At 47.2% G+C, this 22,953-nt stretch overlaps 2 protein-coding genes across 3 annotated transcripts; one reads left to right on the top strand and one right to left on the bottom strand.

The window, feature by feature from the left end:
* Positions 1-1,478: 1,478 nt before the first annotated feature.
* On the top strand, positions 1,479-15,003 carry LOC140422806 (BTB/POZ domain-containing protein 17-like). Its single transcript, XM_072507714.1, has 3 exons — positions 1,479-1,592; positions 13,673-13,961; positions 14,027-15,003. The coding sequence occupies exons 1-3, from the start codon at positions 1,479-1,481 to the stop codon at positions 15,001-15,003; spliced, it is 1,380 nt and encodes a 459-aa protein (XP_072363815.1).
* Positions 15,004-19,785: 4,782 nt separating this feature from the next.
* Positions 19,786-22,074, bottom strand: LOC140418605 (uncharacterized). Of its 2 annotated transcripts, none has more exons than XM_072502135.1 (2): positions 21,930-22,074; positions 19,786-21,295 (listed from the first exon to the last, which is right to left on the bottom strand). In XM_072502135.1, exon 2 carries the CDS (start codon positions 20,924-20,926, stop codon positions 19,955-19,957), a length of 972 nt encoding a protein of 323 aa, XP_072358236.1. In that variant the 5' UTR covers positions 20,927-21,295; positions 21,930-22,074; the 3' UTR covers positions 19,786-19,954. The 2 variants fall into 2 exon arrangements, with proteins under 2 accessions (XP_072358236.1, XP_072358237.1); XM_072502136.1 differs by lacking the exon at positions 21,930-22,074 and adding an exon at positions 21,662-21,723.
* Positions 22,075-22,953: the final 879 nt, after the last annotated feature.

Raw genomic sequence — 22,953 nt, 5'->3', positions numbered from 1 at the left:
GTCATCTTCGTCACTTCCTCGAAAAACTTGATCAGTTAGTGAGACTCAACCTCCCGTTCACAAAACCATGCTGCCTCTCACTAACAAGTACACTTGCTTCCAAATGGGAGTAAATCCTGTCTCGAAGAATCCTCTCCAATAATTTCTCAAGCACTGTTGTAAGGCGGCTCATCGGCCTGTAATATCCGGGATTATCCTTGCTACCCTTCTTGAACAAAGGAACAACATTAGGTATGCTCCAGTCCTCTGGGACCTCACCTGTAGCTGGTGATGATACAACTATTTCTGTCAAGACCCCAGCAATTTCCTCCCTTGCCTCCCTCAGTATTCTGGGGCCCTTGGGAGTTATCGAGCTGGATGGTTTCAAGGCGCCCAACATCTTTTCCTTTTTGATCTCACTGTGACCCAGAATATCTACACGCCCTTCCCCAGATTCATCATCCACCCAGTCATTCTCTAGGGGCTGTTTAGCACAGGGCTAATTCGCTGGCTTTGAAAGAAGACCAAGGCAGGCCAGCAGCATGGTTCAATTCCCGTACCAGCCTCCCCGAACAGGCGCCGGAATTTGGCGACCAGGGTCTTTTCACAGTAACTTCATTTGAAGCCTACTTGTGACAATAAGCGATTTTCATTTCATTTCTTTGGTGAATACTGATGCAAAGTACTAATTTAGTACGTCGCTCATTTCCTCTGGCTCCATTCATAGATTCCCTCCCCTGTCATTGAGTGGGTCAACCCTTTCCCTGGCTACCCTCTTGCTCTTTATATATGTTTTAAAAGCCTTGTGTTTTTCCTTAATCCTGTTTGCCAATGACTTTTCGTGACCTCTTTTAGCCCTCCTGAATCCTTGCTTAAGTTCCTGCTGAGTTTGTCCAGTGTTTGCTCTTTGTATTTGAGATTTTCAGCAACGACAGTCTTTTGCTTTTATTTTATAGCAGCCATTGGTCACTGAATCTATTCTAGAGATAGAGATGGACCAATAAACATTGAATCGTATTGGGGGACGTATTGGGTGTGCAGGTTGGTCCCTTGTATTGGGGGACGTACTGGGTCTGCAGGTTAGTCCCTGGCCTCCGGGATAGTTTACTGTGGGTAGGCAAAATGTCCACTTGTAGTTGTTCTTCGATCAGCCATGATATTGAATGGCAGAGCAGGCTAGAGGGGCCGAATAACCCACTTCTCCTAATTTGTATGTTGTGCTGCAATAGAATGATTACAATACAGAAGGAGGCCATTTAACCCATTGTGCCCCTGCTGGTTCTCTGCAAGAGCAAATCAGAAAGTCCGATTTCCCCAACCCTTCCCTAGTAGCCCAGCACTTCTATTCTCTTCAGGGGCTTGTCCAATTCCCTTGTGAAAGCCTTTGTTGTTTCAGTTTGAGCTGGAGTGGAGATGGTGTAGATTGTGGTTAAGCTTATCTCAGGGTCACATATTATACTGGCGTTGTGATCTGTCTGGTTCAGTTTCCAGGGAGATGGATGGTCAGTGGGAAGGGAGTGGAGTTTGTGGAAGGGATTGAAGACATTGGCTTTGATCTTCTCAATATTTACTTGAAGGAATTTTCTGCTCATTCTATTCTGGATGCCAGTCAGGTCAGGATGAATGTGACTTTGTGGGAAACTTAGAGGTGATAGTTTTCACATACACCTGTTCTGGGCGGCAGGGTGGAGCAGTGGTTAACACTGCTGCCTCACGGCACCGAGGACCCAGGTTCAATCCCGGCCCCGGGTCACTCTCCATGTGAAGTTTGCACTTTCTCCACGTGTAAGTGTAGCTCTCACCCCCACAACAAAAAGATGTACAGGGCAGGGGGATTGGCCATGCTAAATTGCCCATTTTTGGGAAAAAAGAATTGGGTACCTAAATTTAAAAACTATTGTCCTGGTTTTTCTGGGTGGAGGTTCCGAGTTTGGGTGATTCTCTCAAAGATCTGATGGAGTTGTAAGAATATAAAATACCGTCCATCACCCCGCCTCATCCCCTCTCTCTTTCTGACATGAGGTTAGCATCGTCTGTAAGTCCAGACCGGGTGGCAGGTTCCCTGAAGGACATGAGTGAACCAGTTGGGTTTTTATGACAATCCAGCCGTTTTCATGGTCACTTTTTCCCAGTGCCGGCCCCATAAATGACCAGATTCATTCAGCTCAATTTCACAACCTGCCTTTGTGTTTCTGTGGGTTCTCTCTCACTCCCTATTTTCGGTTTTAAATCAATTTCACAGGGTATCAGAAAGGGACAATTTGCAGCCAGAAAATTCAAACCAAGCATCACATCAGGATCTGATGAACTGGTTCAGTTTATCATACTCCGAATATTATCAGAGTTTGAACATAGAAGGGAAAAGCACCGTTCACAGTGGGGAGAAACCGTACACGTGTTCTGTGTGTGGACAAGGTTTCAGCCATTCTTCTGGCCTGTCAAGACACAAGCGCAGTCGCACAGGGAAGCAACCCTGTAAATGTGGGGACTGTGGGAAGGGATTCAATTACCCATCAGAGCTGGAAGCACATCAACGCGCTCACACTGGGGAGAGGCCATTCACCTGCCCCGTGTGTGGGATTGGATTTACAAAGTCAAACAACCTTCTAAAACACCAGCGGACTCACACTGTGGAGAGACCTTTCAAATGCTCAGACTGTAGAAGTCCTTTAAAAGCTCCAGTGAACTTATGTCCCATCAACGTGTTCACAGTGACAAGAGACCATTCAGGTGCTCTCACTGCGGGACTAGGTTCAGATGGTCATCTCAACTTACAGTCCACCAGCGAGTTCACACTGGGGAGAGACCATTTACCTGCTCCGAGTGTGGGAAGGGATTCATTCATTCATTCATTCCACCTGCTGACACATGAGCGAGTTCACTCTGGGGAGAAACCATTCACCTGCTCCATGTGTGGAAAGGGATTCACTACCTTATCCAACCAGCTGATACACCAGCGCACTCACACTGGGGAGAGGCCATTCACCTGCTCCATGTGTGGGAAGGGATTCATTCAGTCATCTGCCCTGCTGATACACCAGCGCACTCACACTGCGTCAGGCCCATTCACCTGCTCCAAGTGTGGGAAGAGAGTCACTACCTTATCCAATCTGCGGACACATCTGCGAGTTCACACGGGGGAGAGGCCATTCACCTGCTTTGTGTGTAAGATGAGATTCACTCACTCATCCGCCCTGCTGAGACACCAGCGACTTCACGAGTAACGACAGTGATTGAACTTTGCTGTTAATCACATCCAGGACTGAACCATGTTCATTGGAGGATGTTTCTGCTGATAATAAACTCCAGCCAAATTATTGTAGTTAATATTGTGGATAAAAGTGAAAAAAGTCAACTTTCTATTTCACACACATCATGTTGAATCTTTTTAATATCTCGAAGACAAGTTAGGTCCTTTTGAAATGTTCTCCCTCTCCCCTGTCTCCTCCATCCCCACCTCCAATAAGTGCGAGACAATCCAAACAGCTGCCTCTGCTAGTTTCCTCACTTCCACCAATTAACTCGGACAAATATCTCTCTGTGACCAACCCTTCCATCCAGCCCCCCCACACACCAGTGAGTTCATACTGCAGAGAGAGGGTTTAAATGCTGAGACTGTGACAGGAGCTGTAAAACCCACATTCACTGATGGTTCACCAGTGCATTCACTCCGGTTCCACTCCATCTGCTCTCAGTGCAGGAAGATGTTCAGCCGATTGTCCATCCTGCAGTAACACCAGTGAGTTCACACCGGGGAAAGGTCATTCACCTGCTCCATGTGTGGGGAGGGATTCACTGAGTAATTCAACCTATTAAAACACTAGTACATTCATACTGACGGAAGATCTTTTAAATATCTGGATGTGGGAAGGATGAAGTTTCTGTGGAGCTAACATGTTCACACTGACAGGAGACTGTTCAGGATCTCTCTGTGGGACTGGGTTCAGGATCTCCCTGTGGGACTGGGTTCAGGATCTCACTGTGGGACTGGGTTCAGGATCTCTCTGTGGGACTGGGTTCAAGATCTCTCTGTGGGACTGGATTCAGGATCTCTCTGTGGGACTGAGTTCAGGATCTCTCTGTGGGACTGGGTTCAGGATCTCTCACTGGGACTGGGTTCAGGATCTCTCTGTGGGACTGGGTTCATGATCTCTCTGTGGGACTGGGTTCATGATCTCTCTGTGGGATTGGGTTCAGGATCTCTCACTGTGGGACTGGGTTCAGGATCTCTCACTGGGACTGGGTTCAGGATCTCTCTGTGGGACTGGGTTCAGGATCTCTCTGTGGGACTGGGTTCAGGATCTCTCTGTGGGACTGGGTTCAGGATCTCACTGTGGGACTGGGTTCAGGATCTCTCTGTGGGATTGGGCTCAGGATCACTCTGTGGGACTGGGTTCAGGATCTCTCACTGTGGGACTGGGTTCAGGATCTCTCTGTGGGACTGGGTTCAGGATCTCTCTGTGGGACTGGGTTCAGGATCTCTCTGTGGGACTGGGTTTAGATGAACTCCGTGTCCAGCAATGCACTCACTCTGGAGCGAGACCATTCACCTGTTCCATGTATGAGAAGGGATTGATTCAGTCATCCCACCTCAATAACGTCAACTTATTCACACCTATCAAAATTCTGAGCGTGAGCAGGGATTTAAAAGCAAAACATGTCTATTGACACACAACATTCACACTGGTGAGAGGCTGTTCACCTGCTCCATGTGTGGGAAGGGACTCACTGGTGTTTTAACCTATTGACACGCCAGCGAATCACAGTGATTACAGAGGTTGTATTCTCTGTTATTGTTGCTGTTACGGTGGCATGGTGTTGCAGTGGTTAGCACTGCTTCCTCACGGCGCTGCAGACCCAGGTTCGATCGTGGCCATGGGTCACTGTCGATGTGGAGTTTTCACATTCTCCCCATGCCTGCGTAGGTCTCACCCCCACAACCCAAAGATGTGCAGGGTAGATGGATTGGCCCTGCTAAATTGCCCCTTAATTGGAAAAACTTGTTAAAAAGAAAAAAAATTGCTGCTGTTAACCATACCCAGGAATGAACCATGGTCATTCTGAAAGTTGCTGTTTGCTTTTGCGAATGTTAATAATCCCTGAAACTCGGCTGGAATTTAATATTCCAGATAAATGTCAAATAAATCAGCTTTGTTTTAAAAATATTGTTGCAGGTTTTTATCTTTCCTACCTGAGTTTTTAACATCACCTGTCTGGAGTTCAGAAAAGACAATCTGGGGGAGGATCACACGGCAGGAACAGAACTTCAGCCTTGACACAGTCCTTCAGGGTCACACTGAGAGGGACAAATGGCACATTGGTCTTTAACATCTCTCTTCACTGACAGCAAAGTCCCCATGTGGGTTAACCTGTGGCGTGTAAGAAATATGTTCCAGCCGCTCTCTTCCATGGTTCAGAGCTCCTAGACACGGAACAGGAGTCTCCTTTACACCTGTGTTCAGAGTCAGGAAAAACAATGGTGAATGCTGGAAACGCGCTGTTAAATCAGAGTTGGTGTAAAACTGGGATCTGTCCCTGGCTGAGAGTGAAACGGCAGCTTTACGTTTCCAGATTAAAAATGACTATGGTAGTTATATTGTGTGGCATTTTATGGTAGGTGCTAACTCATTTAAAATAAACAGGAGGAATAAACGGGTGAGTGGGCAAATGGACGGCGGATGCAGTATAATGTGGATAAATGTGAGGTTATCCACTTTGGTAGCAAAAAACAGGAAGGCAGATTATTATCGCAATGGCTATAAATTGAGAGAGGAGAATGAGCAATGAGTGCTGGGTGCCTTCATACACCAGTCGCTGAAGGTAAGCATGCAGGTGTAGCTGACAGTAAAGAAGGCAAATTGTATGTTGCCTTCATAGCGAGAGGATTCATACCTAGGAGCAGAGATTCTTGCTGCAGTTCTACAGGACCTTGGTGAGGCCACACCTGGAATACTGTGTGCAATTTTGGTCTCCTTATCTGAGGAAGGATGTTCTTGCTCTGATGTGATTCTAAGAGGGTCTTGAGGAAAATCTTTTTTACTCAGAGGGTGGTGATGGTCTGAAATGTACTACCTGGTCGGATGGTAGAGGCAGGTTGCCTCGCATTCTTTAAAAAGTACCTGGATGAGCACGTGGCATGTCATAACATTCAAGACTATGGGCCAAGTGCTGACAAATGGAATTAGGTAGACAGGTCAGGTGTTTTTCATGTGTTGGGGCAGACTCGATGGGCCAAAGCCCTCTGCTATATTATTCTGTGCTTCTTTGAATGGAGTGCAGCGAAAATTTACTAGACTGATTCCTGGGATGGTGGGACTGACTATGAGGAGAGATTGAGTCAGTTAGGATTGAATTTGCTCGAATTTAGAAGAATGAGGTGGGATCTCACAGAAATTTATATAATTCTAAAAGAACTAGACTAGGTCATCGCAAGAAGGATGTTCCCGATGGTGGGGGTGTCAAGAACCAGAGGTCATAGTCTAAGAATACGGGGTAAACCTTTTCGGACTGAAATGAGGAGACATTTCAAAATTATTTCACCCATTGAGTGGTAAGCGTGTGGAATTCCCTACCACAGGAAGCAGTTGAGGCCAGAACATTGTATGTTTTCAAGAAGGAATTAGATATAGCTCCTGTGGCTAAAGGGATCAAAGGGTACAGGAACAAAACTACTGAGTTAGATGTTTGGCCATCATCACATTGAATGGTGGAGCAGGCTCGATGGACCGAATGAATTTCTCCTGCTCCTATTTTCTCTGTTTTGATGTGTACGATAGATAGAATGGATAGATAGTATGTGCGTGTCTGACAGGAGCTGCTGCTTCTCATCAGCAATAACACAAACCTTCCTCTCTCAATGTTATGCACAGTAGCACAGTGGTTAGCACTGTTGATTCACAGCGCCAGGGACCCAGGTTTAATTCCCGACTTGGGTCACTGTCTGTGTGAAGTCTGCACATTCTCCCAGTGTCTGCGTGGGTTTCCTCCGGGTGCTCCGGTTTCCTCCCACAAGTCCCAAAAGACATGCTGTTACGTGAATTGGACATTCTGAATTCTCCCTCCGTGTACCCGAACAGGCGCCGGAGTGTGACTACTAGGGGATTTTCACAATAACTTCATTGCAGTGTTAGCCCCCTCTTCCTATTGGTCGCGACCTTCCGTCAATCAGCCGGGCATTGTGATGCAGAGCAAGCGCAGTCTGGTTATTGAAGGTGAGAGTTGGGTTGGAATCAGCAGTGATTTAAATTGAGAAATCACCCGGTAAGGAGGGAGCGGTGGAGCTGGTGCCTGGATTGGAAGGCTTCATAAACGCTGAGTAGAGCCTCCGAAGCCCGAATATGAATCTCCTGGTACGCTGTTTGCACCAAGCTTTCGCGGTTCCGGTGAAAGGCCCGGATTGAAGGCCGCCTTTTTGAAACTGGGCGATATACAGGAGGGCGCATGCACGAGCGCCATCTTTATTGAGGGCAACCTGAAGAAGGACGCATGCGCAGGGAGCGACCCCCAGAGATCCAGGTTGGCCCCGCCGCCAGACAGGGACATATTTTATCTCGAGTTGCAGGAATCTGCCTCAGAGACATTTATTGCACATGTGGTTCGCACTACTACCTCACAGCGCCAGGGATGCGGATTCAATTCTGGCTCGAGTGACTGTGTGGAGTTTGCACGTTCTCCTGTGTCTGCGTAGGTTTTCTCACACAGTCCAAAGATGTGCAGGTTAGGTGGATTGACTGTGCTTAGTTGCTTTTGGTGTTCAAATGTTAGATGGGGGATAGGGCGGGGGGAGTGGGCCTCTTTCAGAAGGAAGGTTCACAGTTTAAATTTGTTCACCTAAATGTAGAGTCCAGAAGGCTGGAATGCGCCGAATCGGAAGATGCAGTGTTGTTCCTCCAGTTTGTATTGGGCACAGCTGGAGCATTGCAGCAGGCCAAAGGCAAGATGGTGAGTTAAAATGGCAACTGACAGGAAGGTTGTGGATTGAGCAAAGATCAACCAGTCAGCATTTAGTCTCCCCAGTGTATAGGAGACCACATTGGGAGCAGCACATGCAGTAGACTAAATTGAAGGAGGTGCAATGAAACGCTGCTTCAGCTGAGAGGAGAGTTTGGAAACTTGGACAGGGAGGAAGTAGTGGGGTGGGTATTGCACCTTCTGCGAATGCATTGGAGGAAATGCAGTAAGGGGTTGAGGGAGATGGAGGAGTGTACCAGGGTGTCATATAGGTAGAGGTCCCTGCAGAATGCTGACTGGGGTGGTGAGTAGATCTGTTTCATGGTGGCATCGTGCTGGATTTGACAGAAATGGCAGATGAACCTTTGAATGCGGAGGCTGCTGGGGTGAAAAGGGAAGACAAAGGGGCAAACTTTTCACCCATAACCTTATTGAATGGCAGAGCAGTCCTGATGGAGCGAGTGGCCTACTTCTGCTCCCATTTCCTGTGATCTCCGAGTCTAGGACAGGAGGTAGTCAGCATGGATCTGTCCATCAGCTTGAATCAGCACCTTCAGGAGAATTGCGAGTGTATATATTGCAGGGGGGAAACGAGGGAGACCGTGTGGTCTGGAGATTTGCAGATTTTGAAGATTGAGGGAGGAAAGAATGTTCCACAGAAACTAGAATTGTCTGTTCTGCATTTCTATCCTGTTCTCACGAACGAATTTTGTAAATTCCTTTCACAGGATATTAGAAGTGAGGATTTGCAGACAGAAATCTCAAACCAAACATCAAGACAAGATCTGACAGTTATTCAATTCATCAGGACATGAATATCATCGGCTTTTGCATCTACAATGAGAAATGTTTGTGTGTTCTGTCTGCTTCAAAGGGTTACAAACATCAGTGTGACTGGAAAAGCCCCGAGATACACCCACACCCGAGTGAGTGTTCCAGTGAACTGACTGTGGAAACATCAGTGTGACTGGAAAAGCACCGAGATAAACCTACACCCGAGTGAGAGTTCCAGTTTACTGACTGGAAAGAGCTTCAACCACTTACACAGCCTCAAAATCATCTCACAATTCACAGCGGGGAGAGACCTCACACGTGACGAGGCTTCAACTTATTATCCAACCTGGAGACACAGCCACCGACATGCAGAAACTGTGGAAATGTGGAGACTGTGGGAAGGGATTCCGTGCTCCCTGTGAGCTGGAAACCCATCGGCGCAGTCACAGCGGAGAGAAGCCATTCACCTGCTCAGTGTGTGGGAAAGGATTAATTGATTCATCCACCCTGCAGAGGCACCAGCGAGTTCACACTGGGGAGAGGCCATTCTCCTGCCTTGAGTGTGGGAAGGGATTCAGTGATTCATACAACCTGCTGACACACCAGCGGGTTCACACTGGGGAGAGGCCATTCTCCTGCCCTGAGTGTGGGAAGGGATTCGCTCGGTCATCCGCCTTGCGGAATCACCAGAGATTCCACACAGGTGAGGGGTTGTTCACCTGCTCCGAGTGTGGGAAGGGATTCATTCGCTCATTCCACCTGCTGAAACACCAACACATTCACACCGGGAAGAGACCGTTCACCTGCTCGGAGTGTGGGAAGGGATTCACTCAGTTATCGAGCCTGGTGAGACACCGTCACATTCACACTGGGGAGAGACCATTCACCTGCTCCGAGTCTGGGAAGGGATTCACTCAGTTATCGAGCCTGGTGAGACACCGTCACATTCACACTGGGGAGAGACCGTTCACCTGCTCGGTGTGTGGGAAGGGATTCACTCAGTTATCGAGCCTGGTGAGACACCGTCACGATCACACTGGGGAGAGACCATTCACCTGCTCCGAGTCTGGGAAGGGATTAACTCAGTCGTCTAGTCTGTTGCAACGACAAGGCACCCAAAGCAATGAGACACATTTTAAATGCTCTGACTGTGGGAGTTGCTTTCTAAACCCTGCACTGATGGACCATCATGCAGACATTCACACTGAGGAGAGACCGTTCAGCTGCTGTCACTGCACAAAGAGATTTAGAATGTCGTACGATCTACTGAGACATCAGAGAGTTCACACCGGGGAGAAACCATTCACCTGCCCAGTGTGTGGGAAAGGATTTGGTGATTCATCCAACCTGCAGAGAAACCAGCGAGTTCACAGTGGGGAGAAGCCATTCACCTGCACTGGGTGTGGGAAAGGATTCACTCAGTCATCCCACTTACAGACACACAAGCGCATTCACAATGGGGAGAGGCCATTCATCTGCTGCATGTGTGGGAAGGGATTCAGAGATTTATCAATGGAGTTCACAATGGAGAGATTCGGTCACCTGCTCTGTGTGTGGGAAGGGATTCAGAGATTTATCCAACTTGCTGAGACATCAGCGTGTTCACAATGGAGAGATTCGGTCACCTGTTCTGTGTGTGGGAAGGGATTCACTTGTTCATCCAACCTGCTGAGACACCAAGGCAGTCACACCGATTATAGAGACTTTTTCGATGGTCTTGCCAATGTACCACGCCTCGGGACATCCTTTCCTACAGCGTATGAGGTGGGCAACGTTGGCCGAGTCGCACAAGAATGTGCCCTGTACCTGGTGGGTGGTGTTCTCGTGTGTAATGGGGTATCCATGTCAATGATCTGACATGTCTTACAGAGGTTGTGACAACAGATGAACGGACATTGCGTGACACTCGCCAGGGAGGAATGTTCCCTTCCAGTCGGGGAACACTTCAGCAGTCAAGGGCATTCGGCCTCTGATCTTCGGGTAAGTGTTCTCCGAGACGGCCTTCAGGATGCGTGACAACGCAGAATCGCCGATCAGAAACTGATAGCCAAGTTCCGCATGCATGAGTACGGTCTCAACCGGGACCTTGGATTAATGTTGCATTACATTCACCCCCACCATCTGGCCTGGGCTTGCGAAATCCTATCAACTGTCCTGGCTTGTGACAATTCACACCTCTTTAACCTGTGATTATACCTCTCTCCTGTTGTGCCATCTGGACCTGTAAAGACTTAATTCCTTGCCAAGACTCCCATTCAAAGTATCGTCTTGCATCATTAACTTTGTCTATATATGTGTTTGTGGAACCCACCTCTTCATTCACCTGAGGAAGGAGCAGCGCTCCGAAAGCTAGTGACATCAAAACAAACCTGTTGGACTTTAACCTGGTGTTGTCAGACTTCTTACTGTGCTCACCCCGGTCCAACGTCGGCATCTCCACATCTTGTTTTAAGAGGGAGCTCTCTGAAATGTCCACTAATTTTAATCTTCCCCGTAAAAGGAAACTGCCTCCAGATATCTACCCTATCGAGTCCCCTCAGCATCTTCCATGTTTTTGTAAGATTGTCTCTCATAAACCCCAGTGGGTTCAAGCCCAACTTGTTCAACCTTTCCTCATAAGATAAGCCCTTCAGCTGAGAAATTAGTCCAGTGAACCATCTCTGAACTGCTTCTAATGCAATTATATATCTATATATGAATTATTCATTTTTCCAATTGGGTGTCAGAACCGAGTGTGAGATTTTGGAGTCAGTGGAGAGGGTCAAGAGAAGTGATGTTGAGGGAGAGCTGGGTGTTAAACCCACTTCACTGATCCAGATTCTGCTCTTACCTCCCCTTTGGCTTGGTAAACATTTTGTTTTGTCTGATATTGCATACCTGTGATGTCCCTCGGGAGTTTTTCTTTCTGTCTTTAAGTTTGTTTTTGAGGGTTTTATGTTGGTGGCTCCTGTGTGGGATTGGTGGAATTTATTGTTCCCGATCACTGAGAAATCGCGTCAGAACCAGGAAGTGAAAGTAAGGAGCTAAAGATTCCTGCCTGCTCCAGTAGAGTGTCGTTCGTTCAAACGTTTAAATCAGTGGTGAGAACTCTGACTTTACTGTAGCATCTTACTGCAATACAGGTATGGAGGAGGAGAAGCAGAGATAGTGGAAGAGACCAGGATAGAGAGATACAGAGAGTTGGAGAGACAGGAAAGGGAGAGAGAGACATAGCCAGGCAGGTATGGAGGGCGGCACAGTGGTTAGCACTGCTGCCGCACAGCTACAGGGCCTCAGGTGACTGTCTGTGTGGAGTTTGCACTTTCTCCCCGTGTCTGCGTGCGTTTCCTCCGGGTGCTCCGGTTTCCTCCCACAGTCCAAAGATGTGCAGGTTAGGTGATTGGCCATGATAAATTGTCACTTCATATCCAAAAGGTTAGGTGGGGTTACAGGGATAGGGTGGCAGCCTGGGCTTAAGTACGGTGCTCTTTCCAAGGCCAGTACTAGGACTGAGTTTAGGAGGAATTTCTTCACCCAAAGGGCTGTGAATCTATGGAATTCCTTGCCCAGTGAAGCAGTTGAGGCTCCTTCACTAAATGTTTTTAAGATAAAGATACATAGTTTTTTGAAGAATAAAGGGATTAAGGGTTATGGTGTTCGGGCCGGAGAGTGGAGCTGAGTCCACAAAAGATCAGCCATAATCTCATTGAATGGCGGAGCAGGCTCGGGGGGCCAGATGGCCTACTCCTGCTCCTAATTCTTATGTTCTTATGTACAGACTCTGGGCCGAATTGCCTTCTGCAATGTAAATTCTATGACGGAGAAAAAGACAACCAAAGAGGCAATGATAGAGGGATAGAGAGGTTGTGACAAAGCACATCAGAGAGACAGACAGAGAATCAATCCTATATCAAACAGGAAGATTGAAATGATACCTTGTACAGGAGGAGAGATTGATGCCTCTACTTCAGTGAGTCTGAACTTTTATTCTAAACATTCCCGTGAATCTGTGCTGCACCCTCCAAGGCCAATACATATTCTTCCTGTGTTGTGATGCGTTGGACTGAGCACAGCCTCCAGGTGGATGGAACCAGATCTCTCTATCATTGAAACACAAGGTCAACCTATTTGTAGTCCAGTTCCCCCCAGGTAAAGGCCAACAATCCATATTCTTGTTACATTATTTTTCTATCTGTCGAGCAGATTTGGATGCTTACATTTTTCTGCTTATCTGCTCCTCGCTTCCCAGCATTCAGAATGGAAAGTTTGGTCCAATCCCTTAAACTGTCACAATGCACCTTTGTAACTTTCTCCCAGCTTCTGATACCATTTACTATCTTTTTATAAATTTAGATTACCCAATTATTTTTGTCCAATGAAGGGGCAATTTAGCATGGCCAATCCACCTGCCCTGCACATCTTTGGGTTGTGGGGGTGAGACCCACGCAGACACGGGGAGAATGTGCACACTCCACACAGACAGTGACCCGGGATCGAACCCGGGTCCTCACTGCAGTATGCAGCAGTGCTAATCACTGCGCCACCCCTTCTTATCCCATCTACATTACTTATTTTTATGCCATCATAGTGTGATCAACAAACTTAGAACAGAGGCAGCACGGTGGCGCAGTGATTAGCACTGCTGTCTCATGGCACCAAGGACCCGGGTTCAGTCACAGTCCCGGGTCACTGTCCGTGTAAAGCTTGCCCATTCTCCCTGTGTCTGCGTGGGTTTCACCCCCATAACCCAAAAGGATGTGCAGGGTAGGTGATTTGGACATGCGAAATTGCCCCTTAATTGGAAAAAAAAGAATTGGGTATTCCAAATGTATTTTAAAAAGTCTTTCACCCAACTTGTTCAGAAATGTAGTGAGTGTCTGAGACCCCAGTACAGATCCCTGGGTGAAGGCTGGGGTAAAGAGGCTCCGTTAGTCACATTCTGCTCTCCATTGGTATCCATTATCCCTGCTCACTGTCTCCTTGCTCCTAGTTAGTTAGTGCTGAACTTCACAGACAGATGATGGGTGTCACTGGGCCATTGGAGAGTCTCGATCAGCAGACCAGCTTCGTGAATGCCCTCTGTGCCCTGTTCAACAAGGAGGATTTCAGCAACATCAAACTGATTGTGAACAAAACGCTCACACTGAACGCCCACAAGTTCATCCTGGTTGTGCGCAGTGATGTCTTCAGGACCCTGAGCATTGGTCGGATATTAAAGACCAGACTGTCCACCTCACTGAGGAAGAGGAGTGCCTGTATCACTTCCAGCATTTCCGGAGGTATCTCTACAACGGGAATGTCACCCTCAGCACCGTGAATGTGCTTCCCCTTCACCTTCTGTCAGAAAAGTACAACGTCCAGGAGCTGAGAGAAAGCTGCCAGCAGTTATTGTTGGCCAATGTGGCTGCCCTGGGCTCCTCCAACCGTGCCATCACATGGCAGAGATATGCCAAGCTGATTGGCCTGACCCAACTGGAAGAGAAATGCTTCCGGTCTATAGCCCGGAACATTGGCACCATCATAAAGTCCCCAGACTGGTTATTGATGGAACCCCACCAACTCTCTGCTCTCTTCCAAAGGTCTGACCTGGTTGAGGAAGATGAAGTGGTCCTTTTCCAAGCCCTGGTAAGTTGGCTGTCCCTGCATCCTGCCCATACTGAGGAAATGCTGCACCACATTCGCTACCCTATGTTGCCCCCAGAGAAACTGTATGATCTCCAAGCCAGAGGAAGCCTGCCCGCGACAATCTCCAGCTACCTGCTCCAGGAAAGTTTGCTGGTCTACCAAGTGCACCTTTTCCCCACAGATGCCATCAGCCAACACCATGATATTACCACCATCCCATTTACCATGAGGCTGTATACGTCAGAAGGTTTCAGCCACGCCTGGGACATCAAAGGATATGGCATGATGGGGAAACAATCTATTCCGTCATCATTATCGAGCAGCAATTTCAAACTGAAGACTCAATGGTATGTTACCTTTTCCCCAAAAGGTCAAAGGACGTTAATCCAGCGGCCAAAGGTCAATCACCCGCGTTCTGAGAATGTTCGGCAGGACGATGACTTTTCCACTCTCTCTGCCTCGGTGAGCAAATGTGACCCAGCTGGTAAGACACATTCTCACAAGCTGAACATTCTGCTTTACCGATGTGTCAATGGCGTGTGGTTTGTGAATGATATGAAGACACTCGAAGTTCCGCACTCGGGGAATGCCCAGATCAAAGATCTGATCCCCTTGTCGGAGCGGGAGAACTACATCAGCAATGACACATTGAAGCTGCACCTTATTGGACAAACCATCTGGGAGAAATGTCAGTAGATCCAGGCGAGGTTGAATTGAGGTGTTTAGGTCAGGAAGGGTTTTGATGGAGTGGATGGGGAGAAACTTCCAACCAGCAAGAACCAGAGGATGCACAGATTTCAGATCTTCTGCAAAGGAGCAAGAGGCCGGACGAGGAGGTGTTTATTTCAGGCGGAAGTTTTGATCTGGTTGGTGTGCACTGCCTGACTGGGTCACTACTTTCAATAATTACGTTCAAAAAGCAATTGGATACAGACTCAAAGTGGCAAAATTAGAGGTGTAGGAAAAGTGCCCTGGAGTGGGATTAACTGGAGAACTATTTCAAAGAGACAACACGGATATGATGGGTCGAATGGTCTTGTTTTGTGTTGAATGATTCCACAAATCTCTCATCGCTCCACATAACTGAACCCTTGTCTCCTGGTACTTTTCAAATAAAACTAAGATCTCTACTTGTGTGCAAACCCATTACTGTTTGCAAATGTATTCCATAATTATAACTAATTATTTTCACTATTTATTTTTCAGCATTTCAAAATGTAATTCTAACTGTAATTGCAGATCATTAAAAAAAATAATTCTGACCTTATTAATTATTACATGAAACATATTTAGTTTACCAGGCCCAGTCTTTGTTATTACTACTGAAGACCATGTTTCCATTTATATTACAGGGCTCCGTCTTAGTTATTGTGACATTAGACTCTGTATTGTTTTATATTACAATTTCTCAGGTTAATACTTCAATAGAACACATCTGGACTGGATGGACTACACCCCAGGGTTCTAAAAGAAATAGCGGAGGAGATTGTCAAGGCATTGGTGGTGATCCTTCAGGAATCACTGGAGGCAGGAAGGGTCCCAGAGGACTGGAAAATGGCGAATGTCACAATGCTGTTTAAAAAGGGAGGGAGGCAGAAGACTGTCTGTGTGACGTTTCGATATTCTCCCGGTGCCTGCATGGATTTTCTCTGGGTGCTCTGGTTTCCTCCCACAGTCCAAAGACGTGCCGATTCGGTGGATTGGCCATGATAAATTGCCCCTTAGTGTCCAAAAGGTTAGGTGGGGTAATGGGGATTAGGCGGGAGAGTGGGCCTAGGTAGGGCGCTCGTCCCAAGTGTCAGTGCAGACTCAATGGGCCGAATGGCCTCCTGCACTGTAGAGATTCCATGATTCAATTACCTGACCATTACACATAAACTAAAATTAATTATTAAACATGGCTTTGCCTACAGCTCCACAGTCCAGTCAGTAACAAGCTGACATGGTCATACTCAGTGGATCACACCTTATTGCCGATGTCTCATTCAAACAAGGAGCAGGAACAGACCACTCAGCCCCTAGTGTCTGCTCCTTGAATCAGCTTGTGGCTGATCTGATAGTAACCTCAAACCTGCATCCTGCTTACCTCCCCACAGCCCCCGATAACCTATCACCACCTTACTGACCAAGAATCCAAAAATCTGCCTTAGAAATATTCGCAGACTCGGCTTCCACAGCCCTTTGAGGAAGAGACGCACGATCCTCAGAGAGAAAAAAAAATCTCCTCATCTCCCTTTTAAATGAGTGACAGTTTATTTTTAAACTGTGACCCCTAGTTCTGGATTCTCCAACAACAGGATGTATCCTCTCCACACCCACCCTGTCAATACCCTTCAGGATCTTGTATGTTTCAATCAAGTTGCCTCTTACTCTTCTAAACCCCAGGGGATACAATCCCAATCTTTCCTGAGAAGACAACCCACCCAGTCCTGGTATTAGTCTGGTAAACCTCTGAACTGCCTCCAACACCCTTCCATCCTTCCTTAAATAAGGAGACCAATACCATACTCGGTATTGGAGCTATCGTCCCACTCGTGCTCTGGATAACTGAAGCACAACCTCCCTATTTATGTAATCAACTTTCTCCTCACAATAAAGGGCAACATTCTGTTAGCTTTCCCAATTAAGCTGTATCTGCTTATCTATATCAATGATTTGGATGAGAATGTACAAGGCATGATCAGTAAGTTTGCAGAAGACACTAAAATAGGTGATATTGTAGACAGTGAGGAAGATTATCAGAAATTGCAGCAGGATCTTGATCAGCTGGGGAAGTGGGCCGAGAAATGGCAAATGGAGTTCAATACAGTAAGTGTGAGGAGTTGCATTTCGGAAAGTCAAATCAAGGTAGGACTTTCACAGTGAATGGTAGGGCCTGAGGGAGTATCATGGAACAGAGGGATCTTGGAGTTCAGGTGCACGGTTCTCTAAAGGTGGAGTCACAGGTAGATAGGGCAGTGAAGAAGGCTTTTGGCCTTCATCAGTCAGGGCACTGAGTATAGAAGTTGGGAAGTTATGTTGCAGTTGTACAGGACGTTGGTGAGGTCGCACCTGGAGTATTGTGTTCAGTTTTGGCTGCTTTGCTATGGGAAAGATGTTATTAAACTGGAGAGAGTGAAGAAGAGATTTACAAGGATGTTGCCAGGACTCAAGGGACTGAGTTATAGGGAGGGATTGGACAGGCCAGGACCTTTTTCTTTGAAGCGTAGGAGACTGAGGGGTGATCTCATAGAGGTGTATAAGATCATGAGAGGCATGGACAGGGTGAATGCACAGTCATTTTCTCAGGGTTGGGGAATCGAGAACTAGAGGGCATAGCTTTAAGTTAAGAGGGGAAAGAATTAATGGGAATCTGAGGAGCAACTTTTTAATAGGGTGGTACGTATGTGGAATCCGCTACCGGAGGAAGTGGTTGAGGCAGGGACATTGACAACATTGAAAAGGTGTATACATGGATCAGGAAGATTTAGAGGGATATGGGCCAAATGGGGTTAGCTTAGATGGACTTGCATGGACCAGTTTGGGCCGAAGGTCCTGTCTCCATGCCGTAGATTCTGTGATACCCAGGTTCCTCTGCAACTGAAGAGCTCTGTACTCTCTCACCATTTAGATAATGTGCTTCTCTTTTATTCTTCCTGTCAAAATGTCCTGTCCCACCAGTAGGTCAGACCAGAGTAGAGATAGCAGCGCGGACGTATACAGTGTGAGAGATGGTCCTGGGTGTCCTCAACATTGATGCTGAGCCCCAAGAAATCTCATGGTGTCGGGTCAAACATGGGCAAGGAAATCTCATGCCGATTACTGCCCTCCTTCAGCCACCGAATCAATACTCCTCCAGGTTGAACATTACTTGGAATAAGCACTGAGGAGGTGGGGGGAGGGATGGGGTGGGCATTCAAGGTACTGTGGGTGGGGGAATGCCCATCACCAAGACTCGCTTGGTACCACCACTGAGCTGTCTGAGTCCTGAAGGAGCTCTCGCTGCTGGGCTGGGCATGCGGCAGGTAGTGAGGGAACCAAGAAGGATAAACACACTCGACCTCATCCTCACCAACCTACCTGTCGCTGATTCATCTGTCCATGATTATATTGGGACCACTGCGCATCCTTGTCTATTTTCAGGTTAGCAAACTGTACCTAATGGAGTGTTGCAGGGATCAGTGCCGGGGCCTCAACTATTTCCAACCTATATCAATGATGTGAATGAAAGAACCAACTGTGTTTGTGCCAAACTTGTTGATACAGGGATAGGTAGGAAGGCAAGTTGTTTAAGGAGGATACAAAGAGTCTGAAAAGGGTCAGATATGTTCAAGTGAGTGGACATTAACTTTAGCAGATGGAGTAAATGTGGGAAAATGTGAGGATGCCCATTTGACAGCAATAGAAAAACCAGAACATTATTTAAATGGAGAGAGTGCAGAATGCTGCTGGACAGAGTGGACTGGGTGTCCTAAAATAATCCCAGAAAGGTAACAAGCAGGAACGGCAAGTAATTAGGAAGGCTTTTCTGTAAGAGGGCTGGAATATAAAATATAGCCTCCATTGTCCTGTCCATCACTGTGCTAAATGGGATAGATTCAGGACAGATCTAGATCAAAACTGGGCATCCAGGAGGCACTGTGAGCCACCAGCAGCACAATACTTAAACACAATCTGTAAGCTCATAGGCCAGCATATCCCTCACTCTACCATTACCATCAAGCCAAGGGACCAACCCTGGTTCAACATGGAGTGGAGGAGAACATGTCAGGAGCAGCACCAGGTTTCCCTGAAACAGATTCCAATCTGGTGACCCTATAACAGGAGACTATAAACGTGTTAAACAGCAGAAGCAGCATGCTCTTGGCAGGGTTAAGCGATCTCACACACAGCAGTTCAGATCAAAGCTGCAGTCCTGCTACATCTCCATGGTGGTGAATAATTAAACAAATCACAGGAGGAGGAGGCTCCACAAACATCACTGTCCTCAGTGATTGGGAGACAAGCACATCAGTACAAATTGAAACAAACTGAACTAATTTCAGTGCTGCCTCCACATGGCTGGTCGACTGCAGTCTTTTCCCAGAGATTTGATATGATTCTAGGTGGTCCGCAGAGCAGAAGTTTGTAAGGATCCTTTTTTTGGATGTCCTTGTATCATTTGTACTGACCACCTTCATGTGACTCCTCCCAGTGTGAGTGCGTTCATGTTCAATGAGATTCTGTGATCGTTTAAACAGCTTCCCACAGTGAGAACAACTTAACTGCCCCTCAGTGCGAACAACCTGGTGCTTGACCAGATCCCCAGTACAAATGACTGGGTTTTGTGTTTAGTGATCCTGGGTTTGTTACCAATACTTCCCCTGGATGCCAAAGCTATGACAGACACACGGGAAGTGATGGGGAGCTGGGACACGGTTGTGAGAGTAACTGAAGGTGCAAGAACTGAAATATTCTCAAGTTAGAAAGGAGGAAAGGTCACAAAAATGCAGCAGCCAGTAACAGGACACCAATTAATCTCTTCTTATCCTGGTGAAATGAAGGTTTCAAAAGTGTGTCTGAAACAATATTAATTCACTTGACATATATTCAGAAGATTAAACTCCAGCCCAGTTATAGGGATTATTAACATCAGCAAAAACAAACTCCAAGTCTGAATGAACATGGTTCAGTGCTGGATGTGATTAACAGCAGCAAGAACAGCAGAATCCAAACCCTGCAGACATTTATCAACCTGTTGCTGTGTCAGATGAGCTGTGCGAGTAAATCCCTTCTCACACTCAGAGAAGGTGAACGGTCTCTCCCCGGTGTGCGTGTGCTGATGTGTCAGCAGGTGGGATGAGCGCGTGAATCCCTTCCCACAGTCAGAGCAGGTGAACGGCCTCTCCCCAGTGTGAACTCGCTGATGTCTCAGCAGAACACTTGTGGTTTTAAAGCTCTTCTCACATTCAGAACATTTGAAAGGTTTCTTATCCGAGTGAACAAGTTGGTGTGATCGGAGGCTGGTTAAATAAATGAATCCCTTTCCACATAAGGAGCAGGTGAATGACCTCTCCCCAGTGTGAACTCGCTGGTGTTTCTGGAGGCCAGATAACTGAGTAAATCCCTTCCCACACACTGTACATCTGAACGGCCTCTCCTCGTTGTGAACCCGCTGGTGTATCAGCAGATCACTTGTGGTTTTATAACTCTTCTCGCATTCAGTACATTTGAAAGGTCTGTTATCACTGTGAACCAGTCTGTGAGTAGCGAGGTGGGATGATCGTGTGAATCCTTTCCCACACACAGAGCAGGTGAATGGTCTCTCCCCAGTGTGAGTGCGTTCGTGTTCAATGAGATTCTGTGATCGTTTGAATAGCTTCCCACAGTGAGAGCAGCTGAACTGTCTCTCAGTGCGAACAACCTGGTGCTTGACCAGGTCCTCGGAGCTTTTAGAGTTATCACAGTCTGACTGGTTAAACAGCCTCTCATCAATGTGAACTTGCTGATGTGTCAGCAGGTGGGATGACTGAATGAATCCCTTACCACACACAGAGCAGGTGAATGGCCTCTCTCCAGTATGACTGCGTCGATGCATTTCCAGCAGGGATGGGTAATTGAATCCCTTCCCACAATCCCCACATTTCCACGGTTTCTCCATTGTGTACGAGTCCTGGTGTCTCTCCAGACTGGATGATCAATTGAAGCCTCGTCCACACACAGAACACGTGTACAGTTTCTCCCCGTTATGAATGATGTGCTGTTTTTTCAGGCTGTGTAACTGGTTAAAGTCTTTCCACAGTCAGTTCACTGGAACACTCTCACTCGGGTGTGTGTTGTGTGGGTCTCGATGCTTTTCCAGTCACACTGATGTTTGAAATTTTTTCCCACTGACAGAACCAACAAAAATTTCTCCTTCCACATTCAAGGACCGATGATATTCAGGTCCTGATGAATTAAGTGACTCTGTCAGATCTTGATGTGATGTTTGGTCTGAGTTCCCCATCTGCAAATCAACGTCCTCTTGTACCTTGTAAAAGACATTGACAGTGTCAGTATTACCATTAGTACAGGATAGAAAATCAGAACAGACAATTCCAGTTTCTATGGGGTTTTTCTCTTGTTTCCCCAAACTTGTGGTCCAATCAAACCTCCTTCTCAACTACACCAGAATGTCGTTCCCAGTGTCTATGGGACATTCTGCACCCTGAGGTGGCCACCAGTGTGGAAGGTCTCAAGTGTTCCGGTGGACACCGCACCCTCCCTCTCCAGGACTACCGGGGATTGACAAGACCACAGAAGAGGGGCCGACAGCTGGAGTTACCCCCTGCCGATCTACAGGCTGCTGCTTTAGCCAGGCCCAAGAGCAGGTCCAGGAGCCGATCCTCTGACTTACCCAGCCCCCTCCACACTGGGCAGTGATTGGGAGTGTGGAGTTGTAGTGCAAACCAAATGGCGAAGCAATTCCTTCAGGTAACGAGACGGAGACTGCGACCTCTCACTGAATATAAATATATGGTCCAAAGACTCCTCTGGGCGGCGAGTAACAGGCGCAGCCCGAGAGCGGGGCATTGATTTTGTGTTGTCCCGGTCTGGGGGAAATAAAGACCCGGAGCTGGAATCGCAGGACTTGCAGAGTCTGATTCTGGATTTGAGGCCCTCACCAGGTGTTTAGAAACCCTCCCTCTCCAGATCCGGCTCCATCGTTCCGTCAGAGTTTCCGCATCCTTCCCACTGCAGAGACGACAAATGAGCGACTCTCCTCGTCGCCATTACTCGCACTGCGCATGCTCCCATACTGGTCACTACTGCGCCTGCGCAGCATATTCCTCTGATGTGAATGGGGGACATTCACTACCGCGGGAATGCTGGGTAAATACAGCCCCATCGAAAATCCTAATTAGTGATTCGTGATCTTTTTTGCTGTGATGTGGATATTGGGGGGGAATGTGCACAGACCATTCATTATCCATCAGAAAGATGGAGTAGGAATTGGTGGAGAATTTCAAATGCCCTAAAGTTTTCCAACACGACAGCAGAATCCAATAGCTCCAGTCAAATGTAAACTCAAAATGTGGGGTGGCTGAGTGAAGTACTTCGGTGGCACAGCACCAGAGGCTCAAGTTCAATTCCGGCCTTGGGAGACTGTTTACACTTTCTCCCCATGTCTGTGTGCGTTTCCTCTATGTGCTCTGGTTTGCTCCCACAATCCAAAGATGTGCAGGTTAAGTGGATCGGCTATACTAAATTGCCACTTAGTGTCCACAGATGTGGGGTGGCACAGTGGGCTAGAGACACGAGTTCAACTCCACCTTATCATCATATCATAGAAGTTACAGTGCAGGAGGCCATTCGGCCCATTGAGTCTGCACCGGCCCTTGGAAAGAACACCCTACTTAAGCTCATGCCTCCACCCTATTCCTGTAACCCCACCGAACTGTTTTTGATTCTGCAGTTATTGCTGCTGTTAATCACATCCATGCCGGACCCATGTTTATTCCAATATTTATTTCTGATGTAAATCAGCCCTAGTTGGATGCAGTTTGTGCCCTATAGCATTATAGCATCTCATTTATGTATGAATAGACCATCATGTCTGAAAAGCTTGTTTTAAATCACTCCTAAACTGTATTAACTGAAGATGAGCAATAAACAAATCACAGTCCAATCCTGCAGCTCTATATTGAC

This window comes from Scyliorhinus torazame, chromosome 5 (genome assembly GCF_047496885.1).
Source record: "Scyliorhinus torazame isolate Kashiwa2021f chromosome 5, sScyTor2.1, whole genome shotgun sequence".
Lineage (NCBI taxonomy): Eukaryota > Metazoa > Chordata > Chondrichthyes > Carcharhiniformes > Scyliorhinidae > Scyliorhinus > Scyliorhinus torazame.
This window is presented reverse-complemented; position numbering and strand designations above follow the sequence as displayed.

Excerpts from the sequence above, each read along its gene's own strand:
- LOC140418605 (XM_072502135.1), bottom strand. The coding sequence starts at position 20,926 with ATGGAGAAACCGTGGAAATGTGGGGATTGTGGGAAGGGATTCAATTAC.
- LOC140422806 (XM_072507714.1), top strand. The coding sequence starts at position 1,479 with ATGGTCAGTGGGAAGGGAGTGGAGTTTGTGGAAGGGATTGAAGACATT. Across the intron at positions 1,593-13,672 it reads CTATTCTGGATGCCAGTCAG|TTAGTTAGTGCTGAACTTCA; the intron begins GTCAGGATGAAT and ends CCTTGCTCCTAG. Across the intron at positions 13,962-14,026 it reads CACTTCCAGCATTTCCGGAG|AAAAGTACAACGTCCAGGAG; the intron begins GTATCTCTACAA and ends ACCTTCTGTCAG.